The sequence below is a fragment of the Callospermophilus lateralis genome, chromosome 18 (assembly GCF_048772815.1).
Source record: "Callospermophilus lateralis isolate mCalLat2 chromosome 18, mCalLat2.hap1, whole genome shotgun sequence".
Classification (NCBI taxonomy): Eukaryota; Metazoa; Chordata; class Mammalia; order Rodentia; family Sciuridae; genus Callospermophilus; species Callospermophilus lateralis.
The window spans coordinates 54,230,576-54,252,461 of NC_135322.1; the positions used below are offsets into that span (position 1 = coordinate 54,230,576).

A 21,886-nucleotide genomic window follows, 5' to 3' on the forward strand; every position below is an offset into this window, starting at 1 on the left:
CTTCTGCTCCTTTTTCCCTTCTGTTATTAATTTTTAAGTATCTGGTATAACTGGATACTCTAAATACTAGTCATTTGGTAGATCTATGTATTATTCATATTTTCCCCCAGTCTATAACTTGCCTTTTCATTTCCTTGGTGATATTTCTTGATGAGCAATAACTTTTTAATTTTGGTGAAATCCACGTTGACTATTTTTTTCTTTTCAGAATAATGCTTTTTGCTTCCTTGTTAAAAAAGGGTTTGTCTTCTCCAAGATCATGAATAGATTCTCTTGTCTTTACTTCTTTAAAAGTTTTAGTGTCAGTATTTAAGTCAGTGATCCGTCTCTGATTGAGCTGTGTGCATGCATGAGGAGGGGCCATGTGTCTCTTTTTCTTTTCCCTTATACATGTTACTGACTCTTCTCAGTTCTCACTGTCTTGTTCTGGAACATTGACTAGAGTTTATTCCACTTTGACTTTATTAATTAGGACTTTATTAGTTTGATGTTGAGATTTTTAGTAGATTTAGTATTAGATTAAGAGCATTCCCTTCACTCCCTAGATTTCAGAATCTGTTAATCTTGAATGGGTAGTGAAAGATGCCCAACACTTTTTGTGTATTTATTGACATTGTCAACTATTATTGCTCTTCTATTCTTCCAATGCAGTGACTGATTTGATGTTTAAATACTATTATTTTAATAAATTGCTGGATTATTTGCTAACATTTTGTTTGAGAATGTGACATCCATGAGAAAACTTGGCCTGTAATTTTCTTTTCATGTAATGACCTTATCAGGTTTTGGTTTGACAAAACAAATTGGTCTTATGAAACAAGAAGCTCAGAATTATTCTCTGGAAAAGATTTTGTGTATGTGTGTGTGTGTGTGTGTGTGTGTGTGTGTGTGTGTGTGTGTTTTACTACTTTTTTAAATGATTGAAAAATTCATTGTTCAAATCATCTTTTTTCTTAAGAAGTTCAGGACTTTAGTAATTGATTCAAATTCTTAAACTGTTTTCCCAAAGAAATTTCCATATAATGTGAAATCTTAAATTCATCAGCATAAAATTATTTTAGAATAGCCATTCATAATCTTTGTAATGTAACTGGATCTTTGAGTCTTTCCACTTTCATTATTGATATGAGTAATTTGTATCTCCACTGGTCTTTTTTTTTCTTATCTTGATCTGTATTGTTAGGACTTTATTAGTTTATTCAAAGAACCAACTTTTAGTTGATTTTAATATTTTATTTCTTTTTAATTTTATTGTTGTCTCTTCTTTGTTATCTCATTCCCTCTATTTTCTTCAGGATTCATTTCTTGTATTTTTTCTCAACTTGGAACGGATGCTCAGAGCATTGATTATTATCATTCTTTCTTTTATAATAAGTCAAATTTTTTCCTCTTAAGCTGAATTTGTCTTCAACTCATGTACTTTTACATTTTCATTTTCCTTAACACTTACTTGAAAGTACTTTAGAATTTCTATTTTAATTTTTCTTTGACCGATGGGCTAGTTAGCAATATGTTGATTAAGATTAAAACACTAGGAAACTCTGTAGTTTTTGTTACTGATTTCTAGTTTATTTCCTCCTGTGACAGAAGGCAAATTCAATAGGATTTCAGTCCTTGAAGTCAATTAGGACTTACGTTACAGCCCAGAATGTGTTCCATTTCGATAGATATTGTCATGTACTTGAAAAAGGTACAAGTTCTATAAATGTCAATTAGGTCAAGGTTGTTCACAATCATGTCATTTAATCTATATCTGTACTAAATTTTTGTCTCCTTATTTTACTTGTTACTGTGAGATGCTATTAAAATCTGCACCTATGATTAAGGATCTAGTGTTATTAGTTTCCGCTTAACATACTTGGAGACTATGATAATTGGTATGTACACATTTAGGATTAGTAGAACTTCCTGTTGAATTAGCCCTTTAACCATTGTGAAACTCTTCATCTTCAGTAAGATTTCTGACAGTAAAGTCTACTTGATCTGACATTTATGTAGTGTAGAACTCTCTTTTGATTAGTGTGGATACAGTATATTCTGTTCATCGCCTCACTTTCAACTCTTCTGTGTCTTTATGTTTAAAATGTGACATTTGAGTGTCACCAGGTGTTTTTTTTTTAATCCAGTCTGAAAAATCTTTATCTTATAATTGCACCATTCCAACAATCCTTTTATGTTGAATGAAATTATTTGAGTTTGAAGTTTCTAACAGACTTTTAAGGAATTGTTACCTCTCTGGGAACAGTATTAGGTGAGTTCTAACTACAGGCTTTGTGTTATTAGTGTTTATAGTATATGAAGTTGAAAAATAATGAGTGTTAATAAACTAAGTAATGAAATTTTTTCCATCTGGATTTCCACATCTTTGTGAGGGAAAATTTTTGTTTATATCAGTCCCTAAAACTAAGTATCAGAAAAAATGTGAACTTTGAATTACCTCGGGTCATTATATCACAGGTTTTAAACCAGGAATTTGAAAAAGAATAGTCAATCCTTTTCGAAAATAATTAATTGTTGGCAAATAATGTTAAATCACCTTTAAAATATTATTTTTTTCCTCTTTATCTCATCCTTTTTAATAGTTTCAGTGTATTTTTAAATCATTTGACAAATGAACAAAAACTCTAGTATATGGATATAATTTATAAATAAATAAAACTTTGTATTGTGGGGATATAATCTCAAAAAAATTTATTTGGTTAGGTTTTGAGACCAAATAAATTAGAGCTTAACTTATAAAAACTTGAGAGAGGACTTCAATGATAATTGAATCCAGTCCTTAGATTTTTAGAGATGAAAAATTAAATCCCTATGAAATTGAGTGGCTTGCCCAAGGTCACATGACTAGTCCAAAGCACAGTTCGAACTCAGACTCACTCTTTTTTTTTTAAGTTTTTTTTAAATTAATTTTTATTGTAGGTTGTTCAAAACATTACATAGTTCTTGATATATCATATTTCACACTTTGATTCAAGTGGGATATGAACTCCCATTTTTACCCCGTATACAGATTGCAGAATCACATCAGTTGCACAACCATTGATTTACATATTGCCATTCTGGTGTCTGTTGTATTCTGCTGCCTTTCCTATCCTCTACTATCCCCCCTCCCCCCTCCCCTCCCCTCTTCTCTATCTACCCCCTCTACTGTAATTCATTTCTCCCCCTTATATTTTCCCCCTTTCCCCTCACTTCCTCTTGTATGTAATATTGTATACCCCTGAGGGTCTCCTTCCATTTACATGCAATTTCCCTTCTCCCTCCCTTTCCCTCCCACCTCTCATCCCTGTTTAATGTTAATCTTCTTCTCATGCTCTTCGTCCCTACTCTGTTCTTAGTTACTCTCCTTATATCAAAGAAGACATTTGGCATTTGTTTTTAAGGGATTGGCTAGCTTCACTTAGCATAATCTGCTCTAATGCCATCCATTTCCCTCCAAATTCTATGATTTTGTCATTTCTTAATGCAGAGTAATACTCCATTGTGTATAAATGCCACATTTTTTTTATCCATTCGTCTATTGAAGGGCATCTAGGTTGGTTCCACAGTCTTGCTATTGTGAATTGTGCTGCTATGAACATGGATGTAGCAGTGTCCCTATAGTGTGCTCTTTTTAGGTCTTTAGGGAATAGACCGAGTAGGGGAATAGCTGGATCAAATGGTGGTTCCATTCCGAGCTTTCCAAGAAATCTCCATACTGCTTTCCAAATTGGCCACACCAATTTGCAGTCCCACCAGCAATGTACAAGAGTACCCTTTTCCCCACATCCTCGCCAGCACTTGTTGTTGTTTGACTTCCTAATGGCTTCCAATCTTACTGGAGTGAGATGGTATCTTAGGGTGGTTTTGATTTGCATTTCTCTGACTGCTAGAGATGGTGAGCATTTTTTCATATACTTGTTGATTGATTGTATGTCCTCCTCTGAGAAATTTCTGTTCAGGTCCTTGGCCCATTTGTTGATTGGATTATTTGTTAGCTTATTGTCTAATTTTTTTAGTTCTTTGTATATTCTGGATATTAGGGCTCTGTCTGAAGTGTGAGGAGTAAAGATTTGTTCCCAGGACGTAGGCTCCCTATTTACCTCTCTTATTGTTTCTTTTGCTGAGAAAAAACTTTTTAGTTTGAGTAAGTCCCATTTGTTGATTCTAGTTATTAACACTTGTGCTATGGGTGTCCTATTGAGGAATTTGGAGCCCGACCCCACAGTATGTAGATCATAGCCAACTTTTTCTTCTATCAGACGCCATGTCTCTGATTTGATATCAAGTTCCTTGATCCACTTTGAGTTAACTTTTGTGCATGGCGAGAGAAAGGGATTCAGTTTCATTTTGTTGCATATGGATTTCTAGTTTTCCCAACACCATTTGTTGAAGATGCTATCCTTCCTCCATTGCATGCTTTTAGCCCCTTTATCAAATATAAGATAGTTGTAATTTTGTGGATTGGTTTCTGTGTCCTTTATTCTGTACCATTGGTCCACCCGCCTGTTTTGGTACCAGTACCATGCTGTTTTTGTTACTATTGCTCTGTAGTATAGTTTGAAGTCTGGTATAGCTATACCGCCTGATTCACACTTCCTGCTTAGCATTGTTTTTGCTATTCTGGGTCTTTTATTTTTCCATATGAATTTCATGATTGCTTTCTCTGTTTCTACAAGAAATGCCATTGGGATTTTGATTGGCATTGCATTAAACCTATAGAGAACTTTTGGTAATATCGCCATTTTGATGATGTTAGTTCTACCTATCCATGAACAGGGTATATTTTTCCATCTTCTAAGATCTTCTTCTATTTCTCTCTTTAGGGTTCTGTAGTTTTCATTGTATAAGTCTTTCACCTCTTTTGTTAGGTTGATTCCCAAGTATTTTATTTTTTTTGAGGATATTGTGAATGGGGTGGTTGTCCTCATTTCCATTTCAGAGGATTTGTCGCTGATATACAGGAATGCCTTTGATTTGTGCATGTTGATTTTATATCCTGCCACTTTGCTGAATTCATTTATTAGCTCTAATAGTTTCTTTGTAGACCCTTTGGGGTCTGCTAGGTATAGAATCATGTCATCTGCAAATAGTGATAATTTGTCAGACTCACTCTTAACTCCTGGACACTGCCCTTTGTACCATCTTGGATGTTTCCCAACTTTCACTCCATCAATCTGTTGTCTTTGAAAAACAGTTGCATTCTCCCAAAGGCCCTGGATCTGTACTTTACTTTTAAATAAGTATATGGAATTTATACTCATATTTTTAGTCTTCTGCTAAAGGAGAGGTAGGTTAATGAATATACAATGAATATTTGGATATTAAAGTTTAATTGCTTGCAGAAATTGGTCTCCACACCCTGAGGTTCCTATATTAAGTTTGGTAAATGAATGAAGTTTTTTCTTCTCTGAAGATTGAAAACAGAGGTGAAATGTCCTGTAGCATTTTTCCTTACATAAAATGAACTGCTGATAAGAATATACTTTCATCTGTATTGTGGTCATCAATGACCAGAACCTATAACCTTCTATTAATGAAAAACAGTAATGAATGCCTTAACATCATTAATTGTGGAGCTTTTCTAAGCAGCTGTGATAATGGGCTTCCCATTTCATTAAATAAGCATTTATTGAACTTTCTGCAGCTATTGGAAGTATGAATTGATTGGAGGAGGGAAATTTAATATGGATTATTGTTGAAAGTCTCTTCTTCATACTTTCTTGATGGTCTCACCAGCGAGAAGTACTCAGTCACATCTCAAACAGCTGTGTTTGTTCCACCATGTCCTTTACTGACTATATTCTTGATAAAATCAGCTGGGAGATTTCTTTGCTTTTTCTGATAAGAGTTCAAACCAGTATCCTTGCACTTAAGGATTTCATGTATAATGCTTCACTAATATCTAATATTTCTTTCTTTTTTATTGATTTTTTTAAAAAAATAAATGACAGTGGAATGTATTACAATTCTTATTACATATATATGGCAAAATTTTTCATATATCTGGTTGTATATAAAGTATGTTGACACCAATTCGTGTCCTCATGCATGTACTTTGGATGATGATGTCTATCATATTCCACCATCCTTAACTTTTCCTGAACAAGAATTCTTCCCTCCTTCTTCCTTCTTTCTCCCTGTGGGGTATTATCAAGTTTATTTAGGCAATTGAGTTTGCCCCAGAAATGATTCTGTTGCCTTTTAATTATAATTTAAGACCGTGAAAGCACTGAAGGAATGTGGTACCTTTTAAAAACCCACCTCTCTCCAGAAGAGACTAAAGATATGACCACTCCAGGCTACATTGGTGCCAACACAGTGAAAACAAAAACAGAACTGGTGCACAGCTCTGTCATTTAGAAGGGAAGGTATTTGACTGTTAAGAAACAAATGGTTAATTGCTTAAGTCTTTCAATTTTCAACTGAGTAGTGAGAAACTTTACATAATCTGAAGGGTTCATGCAGATATCAGTATTCAGAGCAAGCTTTGAAAATGGCATTCTTCCTGAACGTTTGGTGACTTGAATGAGTACTAGAAATAGGAGTGCAGCAGTTTTTTCTTCTTAAGTGCCTGGTGAGGTTACTGTCACCTTAGAAGAATTAACCATTGGCATAATCAGGAAATAGTGCTGATATGCTTATTCAGCACTTTTCAAAAGTGTTATGCCTCTTACTGAAGAGGAGATATTTGAGTTTAGGAGTCAGAAGTTGGCTGGTAGGCTTTCCCCACCAAAGGTGTGATGATGTTCTATTATTAAATATATAAGCAATCATAATATTAGTACTTCACAGGGCAGTTTTATGGTCATTTATGTATTTTATTTTAGTATACTTTCTAAAACCATAAAGAATTTATTTTTTTCCTAGTAAAGGCCAATAAAAGGAATAGTAAAGTATAATATAGTAAGTAATGGAGTGTGATATACTTTGCAAGTTAAAACTACTAAATAATATCTAAATATATCTGTGCAAAATTGCCTGCACGAACTTTGTTTCAGTTATGTGGTTATCACAATTAAGTATGAATGTGTGCCATTATAATTAGAAAATCTAGCAAAACATAGTTGTTGCAAAAGAAACAAATGTTTTAAGGTGGTTTTAGAGACTATGGAAACCTTCCTTGCCCTAGTTTTCTTTTCTTCATTCCTTATTCCATGTCTTAGGGTAGGGACTAGCAGAAGTTAAGACAATCCCTGATTGTCAGACATTGTTTAGGGGGTGGGATGAGGTTTCTCTCAATTGCCTAACAAGGCAAGACTGTCTAATCATTAGGTGTTAGTATTTAGAGGGAAATTAGAGGACAGTTTTTAAACTTCATTTTTTTGAGATGAGTATACTGAGTTTAATGACTTTACACCTAAGTAAAGCTGGAATTTGAACCCAGCTTTGGGATTTGGGATCCACTAAAGTTAATGTACTCCCTGCAGATCTATGTTGCCTCTGCAGATTAATAATACCAATTTTGGCTTTGCTGTGTAAGCTCAGTCAAGTTGCTTAATTTCAGTTTCCTGAACAAGGAAAAGGGTACTTCCAAAGAAATTTGGTTCAGCAGTACACTATGGTGGTGAATTTGACCCTGCTGCAACCAAGAGATGGGAAACACTCTTTCCATGAACCTGTTCCCTGGAGAATCTATGGCTCTACTCATATATTTTATTTAGTGTCCTCTGTTGTCTGAAAGTCCTGAGACTACAGTATGAGATGTGTTGTGTATATAGCTAGCTTCACATTTATTGTTGTAAAATTAGTTTTGTTCATATTTGTTTCTGCTTGATTGATAGTAGCGAAACTGGCAAGAAGGTAATGAGACCTTCCACAAAATATATCTTTACTGGGACATAATAAATGATGCGGCTAACCCCATCTACAATGATTGCAGCTTTCAACTCCAGAAACCAAACCAGAGTGGGAACAGCTCTCCAAGGGCACAAAAAATGATCATACTGAGACATGGCAGCCCTCTCTGTTCCCACAGGGGCAACTAAGCCTCGATCCTATTAGTCTTCTAAGTAGCTGGGTGCCCTTCGTAAGGTTGTCTTCATGCAAGTAGGTGTAAAAATCAAGTACCTCAACAGCTTTGAGGACAGAAGAAGAGTTATTGCTTCCTTCTCTTGGTGGATCTGATGATTGGGAGGAGAGGAAATAGCAGTGAACAAAAATTAATATTAGATGGTTCTTGAAAAAAATAGAATAGCTCTTGCTGTATTTCTGGGAAGGAACATTTTTGCTGTAACCAACTCAAATTGATGATATGAGTCCCCTACCCCTTAGATTTGTGTGAAATAAGTCCTTGGATCTTTTTTGATTAAATTTTTAAACAATGAAATATTTCAAATAACCACAAAAGCATAGAGGATAATGAAATCAACACCTGTTTTATTTAGTTCATTTCAACATTTTGCCATATGCAGTTCTTTCAGGGCTTTCATTTTTGGGGGGATAATTCAACTGATTATTGGGTCAAAGCTACTGCATTACTCTTTTCTGATCCAGTCCCCAAATCTAACTCCTTAGAAGAGCTGCATTGGGTGCATTTTTATGCTATTCCTACAAATTTACTTATCCATAAACAATATATAGTGATATCTTGATCGTTTTTAAACTTCACATAAATTGTATTACACTGCAGATAATATTCTCTGATTTGCTTCTTTTATTTTCCACTGAACATGGTGTTTTAAAGATTTAAATACATAGATACACATTGTTCTGATTTAGTTTGATTAAGTGCCACATTTCAGGATGTGAAAGTAATGTAATTTGTCTGTCTGTTCTCCCTTAGATATTTAGGCTGTTTCTGTTTTTGTTTTGTTGTTGTTGTTATGTTTTGTTTTGTTCTCTTACAGACAATGCTGCATTGAGCATCTTTGTACATTAGCCTTCTGCAGTTGTGTGAGAGTTTTTCTTAGGGTAAATACCTACAAGGGCAATTGTTGAGTTATAAGGATAATTTATCCTGAGATACACTGAATACTAAGTTGGTTTGTCAAGTGACTATACCAATTCATGCTTTTATCAGCATATATGAAAATTCTTATTTTTACATATCCTTGCTGATATATTGCCAAAACTGTATTGTCAAATTGCTTGATTTTTTGTTTGTTTGTTAAATTGATGGTTATGAGACAGCATATTATTTTATTTTTATTTCTTGCACTGCTAGTGCCATTTAGCAATTTTACATGTTTATTGAGGGGTCTTTAAATCCTTTTTCACTTTAGTTTGATGGGTGATGCTCAAAATTAAAGCAATGTTTAAAATTACATATTGAAAGATCTTGTTTCCACACTGGCACATTCACCAAATCCCACTCGGGTTTCATGGTTTCATTAGTTTCTTGGATGTCCTTTCAATAGATTATGCAAATACATGCAAACCTGAATACACACACTTATTTTCCGGGGACAAAATAACATTCTATATAAATTGTTCTACACATTGCCTTTTCCACTTAATCATGAGTCCTGGAGATCTTTCCTTACTGTATACCTTTCACACTTGGACGGTATCTGCTTTTAGATGAAGCACAAATTATTTAACCACCTTTTCTTGGTGGATACTTTAGCTTTTTCCATTCTCCTGTTATTAAGAATAATGCTATTCAAAATAATGCTATTCAAAACTGTATTTTGAATTTTGTGAAATTCTTTTCCAGCATCAATGAAGATAAATTTTCTAATAGTGAGCCATCATTGCATTCCTAAATAAACTCCACTTGGTTATGAAGTATTATTCTTTTAATGTGGTGATGGATTATGATATCTAACTTTATTTAGAATTTTTACATTGATATTCAGAAGAACAGTTAGCCTTCAGATTGGCCTGCTTGTTTTCTCTTCCTCAGAATTTAATAACAGTGTTATACTGGAAAATACATTGTTGAAAATTAACAGTTAATTATATACATTTAACAGAAGAATAGCTACAGTAGGATATGATTAGTGAACCTGAAGACAGGTAAATAAATATCCCTAAATGGCAACACACAGAGAGAAACAAATATGAATGGGAAAACAACAACAACAAAAAAAAAAACAGAAAGCAAAAGCCCTGTGGGACATAGTTAGAGTCAATGTACATATCACTAGTCTCAGAGGTGGAGGAGAGGATGCATGGAACTAAAAGAATATTTTGAGATATTGACTAAGAATTTTCCCCCAAACAACAATGACATTGATGCACATGTTCACAAAACTGAGCAAACTTGTGATAGTACAAAAACCAAGGAAACCAAACTTCATGTTAAAATTCTGAAAACTAATGGCAAACCTTTTCAGCTGAAATTAGGAAAATCAGAGAACAACAAAATGGAGTTATTCAATGCTGGAAGAAAACAATGCTAATTTAGAATCTTTTGTCATTGAAAATATCCTTAAAAAGTAAAGACAAAACCAAGACATTTGCAGACAAAAAGGATAGAAATTTTTGTAGAATGGTGGGTTGTCATTGTTTCACCTTCATCAAAGTTAATAGAATGTTATTCTGTTGTTTTAGTTTTCATTGTTTAAGTTGAAAAGTCAGAAGTAATTCCAACTGTGGATCCTTTCAAGATAATTTGTCTCTTTTCTCTCCCTGCTTTCAAGATTTTCTTTGTCTTTGCTTTTATCTAGTTTTACTGCAGTATATTCAGGTATGAACTAATTTTTTTTATCTTTTACTTATTTTTTTAAATACCCAACAGCAGTGGAATGCATTATGATTCTTATTACACATATAGAGCACAATTTTTCGTATTTCTGTATATAAAATATGTTCATGCCATTTTATGTCTTTATACATATACTTTTTTGCATTCCAATTCTTAATACACATATATATACCACAATTTTTCTTATCTCTGTATATAAAGTATGTTGAGATCCAATTCTAGTCTTCATACATGTACTTTGTATAATGATGTCCATCACATTCCACCATCCTTGCTAATCCCCTGCCCCCTTCCTTTCCCTCCCACCCCTCTTCCCTCTCTAGAATTCATCTAATCCTCCCATGCTCTCCTACCCCACTATGCTCTAATTCATCTATTTCTCCCATGCTCTCCCTCTTTACCCCATTATGAGTCAACCTCCTTATATCAGAGAAAACATTAGGCATTTGTTTTAGGGGGATTGGCTAACTTCACTTAGCATTATCTTCTCCAATGCCATCCATTTACCTGCAAATGCCATGATTTTGTTCTTTATGAATTAAAAATTTATCCCATTGACTTTCATTTGGCCTCTTGAATTCTGGACTGATGTTTTTAGTTGATTCTAAAAAATTCTTAGTCATCTGAAATATTGCCTTTGCTTCATTATCTTTCCCCTCTCCTTCTTAGTTTCCACTTAAGTACTTTTTAAACATTCCTATGGCATCTTCCTTATCTCTCATCCATTCATGTGTATTTTCCATGTTTTTATTTCTTCATATTTCCTTTTATGTTTTCTGAACCATTTTCCATTTCACTATTTTTTCATTATGACTAATAAAATTCTCATATTAAGTATGCCTTTGAGTTTTTCTTTTCCTTTGTAGTTTTTCTTTTTTTAAGTTTAGAATTTTTTGGTTTTTTCCTATAAGTCCTGGTTCTTTTCAAATTTTTTAGTTTTTGATTTCCTGTTCTCTGGATATAGCTTCAAGTGCATCCAATTGTTTGTTTAAACACATTCAGCATAACAACAAGTGCATGGTCTATAGCTGATGACTTTGGGTATCTGGTTCTTTGTGAGCCTATTTCTGTTCTTCTTGTGTCACTGATTCTAACACATGTTGTTTTAATTCTTTGCATGTCTCATTATGTTTGGCTGGCTGATTTAAAAAAGAATGTTGATGATTTTGAAACATAGGGTGCAAATATTGCCCTCTGAAGAGAAATCGGTTTCTTCTTCCAAGTATTTCGGGTAAAAACTAGTCAATTACTGCCAAACTCAGAGCTTGAAGTTCTCTGCAATATATAGGCAATTCCTGCATGATAGTTAACTCTGATATTTAGGCTAATCTACTTCCAATTCACTCTTATCTTGAAGGCATAGCCCTTTGAGTGTCCCTTCATTTGGGGAGGGTCTTTTTTCAGCTCAAGTCATTTATTTTATGAAAAAGGTATTCAATAACATTCATAATTAAGAGTATGCAAATTAAAGTAACAATGAGTTTTCAGTTATAAGATCATTAAATTTTACTCATTAAAAAGTTTAAAAATTTGTGGGGGAAGGATGTGCATGAAATATTGAGAGCTTTTACCTCTAAACAGTATACCTGAGGTTGAATAAAGGGGAAAAAGCATTTTTGTTTTACTGTCTGTGCTCTGTAGTATCTGAAATTTAGAATTCATGTATACATTTTTAGAAATAAAAATTTTAAATAATAATAGAAATAGAAATTTTAAAAAAATTAGCATCAAAGCCTTGATGCTTTCTTTTTCTTTAAACCTTGGGGTAAGTTTTGCCATATCCAAAGTGATAGAGTCTAAAGAACTTTAGAATGCACAAAGGGCCACTAAACAGGCATTTGGTTTATATACCATAATAAACAAAGCAGAAATGTTTGCTGAAAGTGAAGGTCCAAGTGATTATGCTTTCTAGTTTGAGTTAAAACTTTAGCAGCAGAGACCAACAGAACATCCACAGTATTTTATTCCTTTTTCTATTTGACGTAGAGTGATGTACTTGCTATCACATTGCAGAGGTCAAACAGAGTGTAGTTTATAGGTTAGTATCTTTTTGAAAGCCCAGGGGTCTCTCTTGTATACTTAGAATCCAGGTGAATGAAGTTAGAGACTTACTGCTGTGCTGAATAAAGGTGGTATAATACTTAAAAATTAATAATTTTAAATGTAGCTGTTAATTTTTATTTTCTACATAACCAGTACCAGATATGGCAAGGGTATGTGTGTGGTTTTTTATGCATGTATTTAGTTTTCATTGTTGTTGCTTAGGGAGGAGATTCCTCTTAAATATTCGATTTTTTTTGTTTCTGAAGTTACGAAATCTTCTCTCCTGATCCTGTTTTTGATTGCATTTTAAACCTCTCATGCAGAGTAGTTCTTCCCAGGTGTGCTTGGTGTGATCCCTTTAGAGCCAGAAAGCCAGCTCACACCTGAGCTAAAGATGAGGCATCTGATTATAATTCTGGAACCCAGTTGCCCTCCTGGTCAGGTTGAAAGATTGAAAACCATTTATGAAAAAGAAAATGTCTTGGAACACCCAGGGCAACAATTCATGTTTTATCTATTTCTTACAATAACCAAGAATGACGGTTCGGTTTTCTCTAACTGCACCAAGCACAGTGTTTGCATTTTCTGATCACGTCTGTTCTCTGGGCTGATGGAGTTGGGTGGGGGTGTATGAGCAGTGTCTAGTGCTTGTGCTATGTCTCCTGACTTTAGCTTCAAAAAAAGGTAAAGGCTAGTAGCGTTATTCTAGAATAAATCTTAGAGTGTGTTTGTGCTTTATTAATCCTAGGTGAAAGGATATACGTGTCTCTCTATGGAGCTGCCATAGACATGAATATAAGGCTGGACAAAAACTCCTTGATCATTGAGAAAACCTACATATCTCTGGCCAATCAGAGGACTGTGACCATCCACAACCGCAGCAACATTATTGCCCATTTCCAGTGGAAGGCGTTTGCCACCCAGGAAGAGGAGGACAAAGAAAAGTATAGGTGTGTAGCAAAATTCACCTGTAAGCAGCAGTTGGGGGGTGGGGGGTGAGTGTAAAACTCAGTCCTAAAAAATCAGTGACTTTTGTGGAAAGTTCCTCACCAATCAAGCAATGCCAAGTTTTCTAAATTGGTTCCAGAGTACAATGATGTTTTGGAGCTGCTCATTTAAAGAATCTGAGCTGAGCTATGTGGAACAGAACGTTGCCCATTCTCAACTAACCTTCACCTAGTTATAGTTCAGTGGTGATGAAATGCGTAGATTTTATAGGCCAAATATATCATTCTTCACTCTTCTTTCAAAACTATTGCACTTGTCTGAATTCCTCTTCAAAACCCTAAGCAGCTGATCAGTTTCCATTAAAGAGTTTCTAAAAATGATGTATTATGTGCTGACATCTATGTGACCTTTTGTTTTCAATGAAAAGATATTTCCAGGAAATGGGAAGATTGAGGAAGAAGAAGGGCTTAGATATAATAGCTATGATATTCTTTGTTTTAGTATCATTGCTCAACCCCTGCAAACCATATCATTTAATAATGGTTTCTTGTTGGTCTCCCTAATATTCTGCTTTTAAAAAATGATACTTTGTGCTTCGGAGAATGTTAATTCAGTGTACAACCAAACTGCTTTGACTAATCTCATCACTGCTAAATTTTGAATATTCCTTTTTCCTGAATGCCTCTTTGCCTCTTTGAGACTGCATTTTCATTTTTATCTCCTTCCAACCTCTCAGAATTAACACTTCTGCAGCTTTCATCAGAATTTATTTCAGCCTTTTTTTTATTTGCCCCTCCATTTTTCATTAGAGATTAGCCCTGGGAAGCTTCAAAGCTTTGTTTAAAACCAAGTTAGTATGGGATAAAAATAAAAGTCTTAGGTCCATGGAAACCAGGCAGAAATCCCCCAGTGTGCTGTCCCTAATTGAATCAGAGGAGCTGTGACAATGACAGGACACAGTGGGCCAGAAGCTTTGTCATTCAAACAAAGAACTTTAATCACAGAATCGCCACTGTGCCATCTTTAAAATATGAGAAAAGAAAACTGCCTTTCCTGCCTAAAAACTTCATTTGACTTAATGGTGTAGAAATGTCAGTGGTTTAAAAATCAAGAGGAAACTGCTCATTTGCTGCTTTCATCAGCAATCAGAATGGCCCAAACATATGTAAAGATGAAGTGGGACAGTGGGTACAAATCAAGAAAGAGACAGAGAGGTGTGAGGGGAAGGGAGAGGGCATGGGGCTTGGAAAGATGGTGGAACAAGACAGACATTGTTACCCTGGGTACACATGTGACTACACAAACGGTGACTCTACATCGTGTTCAACCAGAGAAATGAAAAGTCGTGCTCTATTTTTATATGATGAATCGAAATGCATCCTGCTGTCATGCATAACTAATTAGAACAAATTAAAATAAAGAAAAAAAAAGAAGAAGCAGTAAAAGTAGTGTTTTAATAGCATGCTTGTCCTGTGGCCATAGGCTTCTGGGGAGAATGAGTGTACCTTTTTTGGTGCTTTTTTTAATATTTTTTAGTATTTGGCGGACACAACATCTTTGTTTGTATGTGGTGCTAAGGATCGAACCCGGGCCGCACGCATGCCAGGCAAGCACGCTACCGCTTGAGCCACATCCCCAGCCCAAGTGTACCTTTTAAGAAAGAAAGCCGACTTTAATTTCAACCACGTTTGACTGTGTGTATAGTATGTAACTGATGCCATGCCAAGGTCTAAGAAGTATTTTTAATGCTTTTATCAGTTCATTATAGTTGTACATAATAATTGGATTCATTTTGACATAATAATACGTAATAATAATTTAATTTGCTCCCTTTCAGTCCCTGGTGCCCTCCCTCTTTCCCCCTCCACCTTTGCCCCCCTTACTTTGCTCTAACTTCTACAGATGAGAGGAAACATTTGACCCTTGATTTTCTGAGTCTGGCTTATTTCACTTAGCGTGACGTTCTCCATTTTCATCCATTTATCAACAAATGCCATTATTTCATTCTTCTTTATGGCTGAGTCAAACTCCTTTATGTATATATACCACTTTTTCTTTACCCATTCATCTGTTGATGGACACCAAGGCTGGTTTCACATTTGGCTATTGTGAGTTGTGCTGCTATAAATATTGCTAAAACGTGTGGCTGGGTCACTGTAGTGTGCTGTTTTTAGTTCTTTTAGATAAATACTGAGGAGTGGAATAGCTGGGTCATATGGTGGATATGTTCCTATTCTTTTGAGGAATCTCAGCATTGCTTTCCAAAGTAGTTGTACTAATTTGCAGTTCCACCAACAATGTATAAATGTCCCTTCTCCCCTACATCCTCACCAGCATTTATTATAGTTTGTTTTCTTGATCGTTGCTATTCTGACTGGAGTGAGATGAAATATTAATGTAGTTTTGATTTGCATTTCTCTGAATGCTAGAGAGGTTGAACATTTTTTCATTTACTTATTGATCATTGGGCTGCTTTATAAAAGAAAATTCTGGAGGGCTGGGGATGTGGCTCAAGTGGTAGCATGCTCACTTGTCATGCGTGCAACCCGGGTTCGATCCTCAGCACCACATACAAGCAAAGATGTTGTGTCCACTGACAACTAAAAAATAAATATTAAAAATAAAAACAGTCCTGAGATTTTAAAAAAAAAATTCTGTTTTATTCTTTTGCCTGTTTATTGATTGGATTGTTCTTTGGTATTAAGTTTTTTGAGTTCTTTATATATTCTGGATATTAATTCCCTATCAGAGGACTGGTAAAGATTTTCTCCCTTTTGGTAGGCTCTCTCCCTTTCCTGCACTCCAGTGACCTAAGATCTAACTTTGGTGTAGATGTTCAGAGGAGACTCAAGAGTCTTTCCACTGCTCTACATGTGGCTTAAATATTGTCCTGAGGCATTCATATACAGGTACCAAAACTTGCTCAAAGTCACTTGGAGCATGTTAGTGGTTTTAATAGACACCCTCAACTCCTTTTCTGACCAGTATAGTTTCTTGTCCATGGGCATCTTGGTGAGCAAAGATTTGGATATCACTTCCTCCAATGGAAGAATTTCAGCCCAAAGAAGCCTGTTCTTTTCTGTCATTTCCATCCTAGCAAGAGTGACCTTCCTCTCTACCCACCTCATTGTGTTGGTACAAACTTTAGGACACATGTCCAGACTTGGGGGCATGGGACTCCTCCTAGGCTCTAGACTCTGGCAGTGGAGATGTCCCTTCTCTGTAAAGAAGTTCTGGGCTTTAAAATTGCCTTTTTTTTTTTTTCTTAAACTTTGGAGTCAGAAATAGGGACCTTTAAAAATTACCTTTTTGTCCTTTTTCTGGCACTGGCAAAGAAATTAATCTCTTCAAAATGGAGGCTGCATTCATTCTTCCTTTCTTTCTCAACCTTGTCCTGAGGGATTTTAAAACACTCTGCAAGATTCTTTCACACTCATTCTCATCACGTTTGCTGTATTTCACGACTCAGCATGGGGTTTTTGCTCCCCATTTCTGCAGCAAGGTCACAGCCATTGTTTCAAGAGCAGGTGGCTCTAATTCTAGATTTGTTCTGTACAAGATCCCTGAGAATGAAGCCCCCACAAAGTGGTCAGCATGGATTTATTCCACAGCATCCAGGAATAGGGAATGGCATGTTTCTCTAATCAGTTTTAATTGGGCTTTGTCTTGTTTCCTGGTTCATAGTAAATTCAATCTCAGTTGTGTTTGGAGGCCCCTTCACTTCCCTAGGATTATACAAAAATGTAAAGATCTAACTGATAAGTAAATGTAAATAGGAAGGGGAGCTCCAGGCCTCAGTTTATAACAGTCATCATAGAGTTATTCTTGGTTCAGGCTCACGTCATCCGTTTGAAGGTGAATGGCTTCATTTTTTCCATGCCAGGTATAGACTATTGAGAATATTCTTCCCAGCTCTCACGTCTATAGCTCTTAGTTTATAATTGCCTTGACATCCAGTTATCACCTCTTGTGGGTGCTGCAAGGAAGCAGGGTGCATATCTCAAGCACATCCAGGTGAGGGAATACTATTGGTTCAACCCTACTGCACCCAAGACACAAGCATTCTCCATTGACTACAGTCCAAGGACAAGCCTCTCCTCGACACCTGAAGCTGTGGGTATTGGTGGCCACCAAACTTTTTGCAAAATAGTTAAGTTTATGGCTTTTCTGCAACATAAGTCTGGTATTTTTAATGCTCTTGATGAGAAGTGTCTTCATCAATACCACACATGAGTGCAAGAAACCATGATTATCAAGATGGCAAAACCATAGACAGAGGTATGTGGCAACCCTCCAGAATTTATTGTTGGAGTCAAGCCAGTTGAAGGTGTTGCTGCACATCCCCTCTCTACACTCTAGTTGTGGCTCTAATTCTCCATCAGAGGGCAAAGAGGAAGCCAGCTTGCATTCCCCTGCCCTCCCTGTCACCTTATGCTGGCTGCTCCGGATCCAGTGTTCCAATAGCATGAGAAGAGCAGCAACCATGGAGCTGTCTAGTGCTTCAATCTGAAAAGGGGTTAACATTTAATTTTAGAAATGACTTTTGCATTTTAAAAAAGAAATACATTGTGAACTGATAAAAATAAAGATAAGTATTATGAAGGTAAAAGTCAATTCTAATCTTACAACCCTATGAATATTTTAGTGTCTCTAACTCTATTCTTTTGCAATATGTCCCTATTTTCTATTCTTTGGCTTTAAAAAGATTGGAATTACTTTGTACATTACATTTTATAACTTGCTTTTCATTTTTAATATATTTCCAGCCTATGACATTGCTATTAAAAGTCTTCTTTTTTTAAATTTTTTTAGTTGTAGATGGACAAAATATCTTTATTTTATTTATTTATTTTTATGTGGTGCTGAGGATCAAACTCAGTGCCTCACACATGCTAGGCAAGCACTCTATCACTGAGCCACAATCCCAGCCCCTAAATAATCTTCTTTAATACTATTTTAACAGTGGCTTACTATTCCATTGATAAAAATGCAGCCCAGGAGGCAGTATAGCTATTGACTAACACAAGAGGATTCAAACTACTAAAGAGTCAGTTTGAACTTCAGGCTCCATCTTTCAGCTGTGTGATGTGAGGCAAAATTCTTAACCTTTCTGAGCCCCAGATTCAACATCTATACAATGGGAATGGTGATTACTGTAGTAATTATCTCATATAGTAATTATGAGTACTAAATTACATGAAATATGTGAAGAGTTTGGCATGTATTCAGTAACAATAATGTTTATGATTCCCATTATTTCTGTTTAACCACTCTTTCAGTATCTTACATCAAATTTGTTCATTTTGCTTGGCATTATTACAGTACTTTAATGAACACCTTTATAGCTATATCCTTGTCTACAGTCATGATTGTTTCTTTGGGATTTATTCCTGAAAGTGGAATTTATTGTTTCAAAGGGTATGTAAATCATGTCTCTCAGATAGGTATCAAATATCAAAATAAAAGGGAATGGATTCCTGTCTTTCTGAGCTGTCCTTAATTTGCCCTGCTGTGTCCAGCGGTATGGAAGGACTGCTGCTGGTTGCCTTGGACGCTGCTTCCCACCTGGCTCTACAGAGGAAGCACAGAATGCTTTCTTGATTGGAATCAGAACACACTGAACCCATTTCTTTGACTTCTTTATGCTATGCAACTACTCTGAATGCTGAAGTTATTAAACAGGGCTGTTTGACAATACTGGACCTATAGTTTTTATGAATTCATTTAGAAAATGAGTTGGGACTGGGACAGGACTTCAGTGACCCCAGGGCCCCACTCAACACTCATGTGCTAAATATCTGTCTCTGCCACTGGTCGTAGCAGTGCAGTGCTGGGAATATGGTTTCTGTTCTGCAGAATTCTACAGTCTGTAGAATTCAGGTGACAGGTGAGAACCCCTGTGGTGAGGGTGAGTGGAAGGTTGGGGTTGCTTTTCTGACTGACCATGATGGATACTAAGAGCTAGAAGGAAAGAAAAGGAGCTGGCTATAGGTGTAGCTTGAGCATTTTCTAAACTGAGCAGTGTGATTTGCCTATGGTGGAGCCAAGGAGAAAACTAAAATTGGTGGAGCATCTGCTTTGCCCCAGGAGCCGCACCAGACCCTGCGTTGCATTTAACCCTCATTTCTTTGAAGAAGGAGCTCTGCTCCTATTATCTGTATTTTACAGGGGCAGACACCAAGGCTTAGAAAAATTGGGTAAATCCCAAAGTCACAGAACTGGTAAATAGATCGTAAAATCAGTATCCAAAATCCTGGCTGGCTCCAGAATTTATCCCCAAGGTAACTAGTAGCTAAGAAGTAAGTAAAGCTAAACAAGTTTAACAGAAACAAAATCATCCTTGCAGTGTGAGAGGCAGGATAGATGTTAAATATTTTAAAAGCAGCTTAGAAAAGAGTTACCTAAAGGAAAGTATTTGTCCAGATACATGAGGGCTCAGAAGTAAACAAATGGGCACTGGGAAGGAAAGAAATCCCAGGAGGACTTCTTGAAGGAAGTGACTAAAGGCGAGCCAAGTGAGCCTCTGAAAGGTCTGAAGACTGAGAAAAAGGTTACCCAACCACTATGTTACAGACCTGGGGCAAGGAGGGACCATCACAGGGTGACAGATGAGGGACTGGAGGTTAGCCCTATATAAGGTTCTTCCTGGGAGGACCAAATTGCAGCTTGCGTTTTCTGTATTTTCTTTAGGGTCTGTGATGACCTGGCCAAAGAGGAAAAAGATGAGACCGATGCATTCATGGAAGAGTTCATCCTTGACCCTTCACTCCGACAGCGTCTTTCCATCATCTCCCACACCTTCAAGCACCAGAGGAGGGCGGTTCAAGTAGACCACATGCTCAATTTTAACAGTGTTTTCACCATCGAGCCCCTGGTAAGTGCATAAATAAAACCTGACTGCCCAGTAAATCTAAATGGGAATCCAGGGCCCATTTTGATGAGGGTCCTCCTGTCATGAGTTCTGAGAAAGGAAACATTCTGCCTGAAGGGACTTTTGATCAGTATGAGACGTTGGATGAAGGCTATGGCAAGAATGTTCCTAAGTCTCACCTTCTAGGCACCAATCACTGCTGAATGCTTCATATGGATTATGCAGTTTATCTCATGTGTATGCATGTTATCTTACAACAACCCTACAGTATATCATTGAAATCTCAGTCTACAGACAAGGAAATTAAGACTTGGAGAAATCCCAAAGCTTGTTTAAGGACAAGCAGCTAGTGTCAACAGTTATAAATTCATCCCAGATTAGCCTGATCACAGAGCAGGAGTTCTCAACCTCAGCACTATTGACATTTGTGGGTGGATAATTCTTTATCCTGTACATTGGAGAAATTTAATCACACACCTTACTTTTACCCGCTAGATGCTAGCAGATAGCCCGAACTGGCTCCAGACCTGTCAAATGTCTCCTGGAGGGCAAAGTCACCAGGATTGAGAACGATGTTGTCCTTAATTTACTCAATAAAGGCTTATTGACTGCATGGTCTGTACCAGGCATTCTGTGTGCTGAGAACTAAACATCTTAGAGTAACAAATTCATCTGTGGGAAATGTCACTCACTTGTTGAGACTCATTTTCCTTACATCCGCATTTCCAAATTGTTATTAAGGTATATGACAGGATAAAGAAGTTCTTTGGCTAAATAAGTTTGAGAAACACTAGGTTCAATATTGTTTAAAAGGTTTCTTTGTTATAAGACTTCAAAAAAGTCTCAAGGATGGTAATGTGTGCTGTAAATCTTCAAGAGGGAGCTTTCGCCTCAAAGATGTCATCTAAGTCTGATGTTTTATGGAACCCACTGTGTGAATCACTGGTGATGAGAATAAGAATAGTACACTAGTTCAATGGCCGCAGTCCCTGTCATTGGCTAAGATATTAGAGAAGGCTTCTTGAGAGAAGAACCTTGAACTGGGTCTTGCAGGGCAGGGCAGTACTTTTGGGAGAACAACATTGTAAGTGTGCATCTGAGGCTCTAAGGGTAGACAGGTTTGCTCAAACAAAGGGCTCAAGTAGAGAAATAAGGTTGGAGATGTGGATTGAGGCTGAATCTTCTGTCATGTTGAAGACTCTCCAGGGCTCAGCTGAACAAAGGGATCTCCCAATATAATGAGTCAGTCCAGCAAGAGGTTAAATCAAAATGAGGACTAAAAGTAAAAATAGGTCAAGTACAAAGATATGGAAAAGATCAGGAAGGAATTACTGGAGCAATCAAGCAAAATGCTGAGCTGGGCAGAGCCTGGGAAGAGCAGCCAGTCATGACAA

At 36.3% G+C, this 21,886-nt stretch overlaps 1 protein-coding gene across 1 annotated transcript in view; it reads left to right on the forward strand.

Moving 5' to 3' along the window:
- Hydin (HYDIN axonemal central pair apparatus protein) overlaps positions 1–21,886 on the forward strand; it is a 316,785-nt gene that overhangs the window by 37,902 nt on the left and 256,997 nt on the right. Inside the window, exons 7-8 of the mRNA XM_076838342.2 lie at positions 13,422–13,623; positions 20,312–20,495. Coding sequence (XP_076694457.2) covers positions 13,422–13,623; positions 20,312–20,495 — 386 coding nt within the window. The remainder of the gene's footprint in view (positions 1–13,421; positions 13,624–20,311; positions 20,496–21,886) is intronic.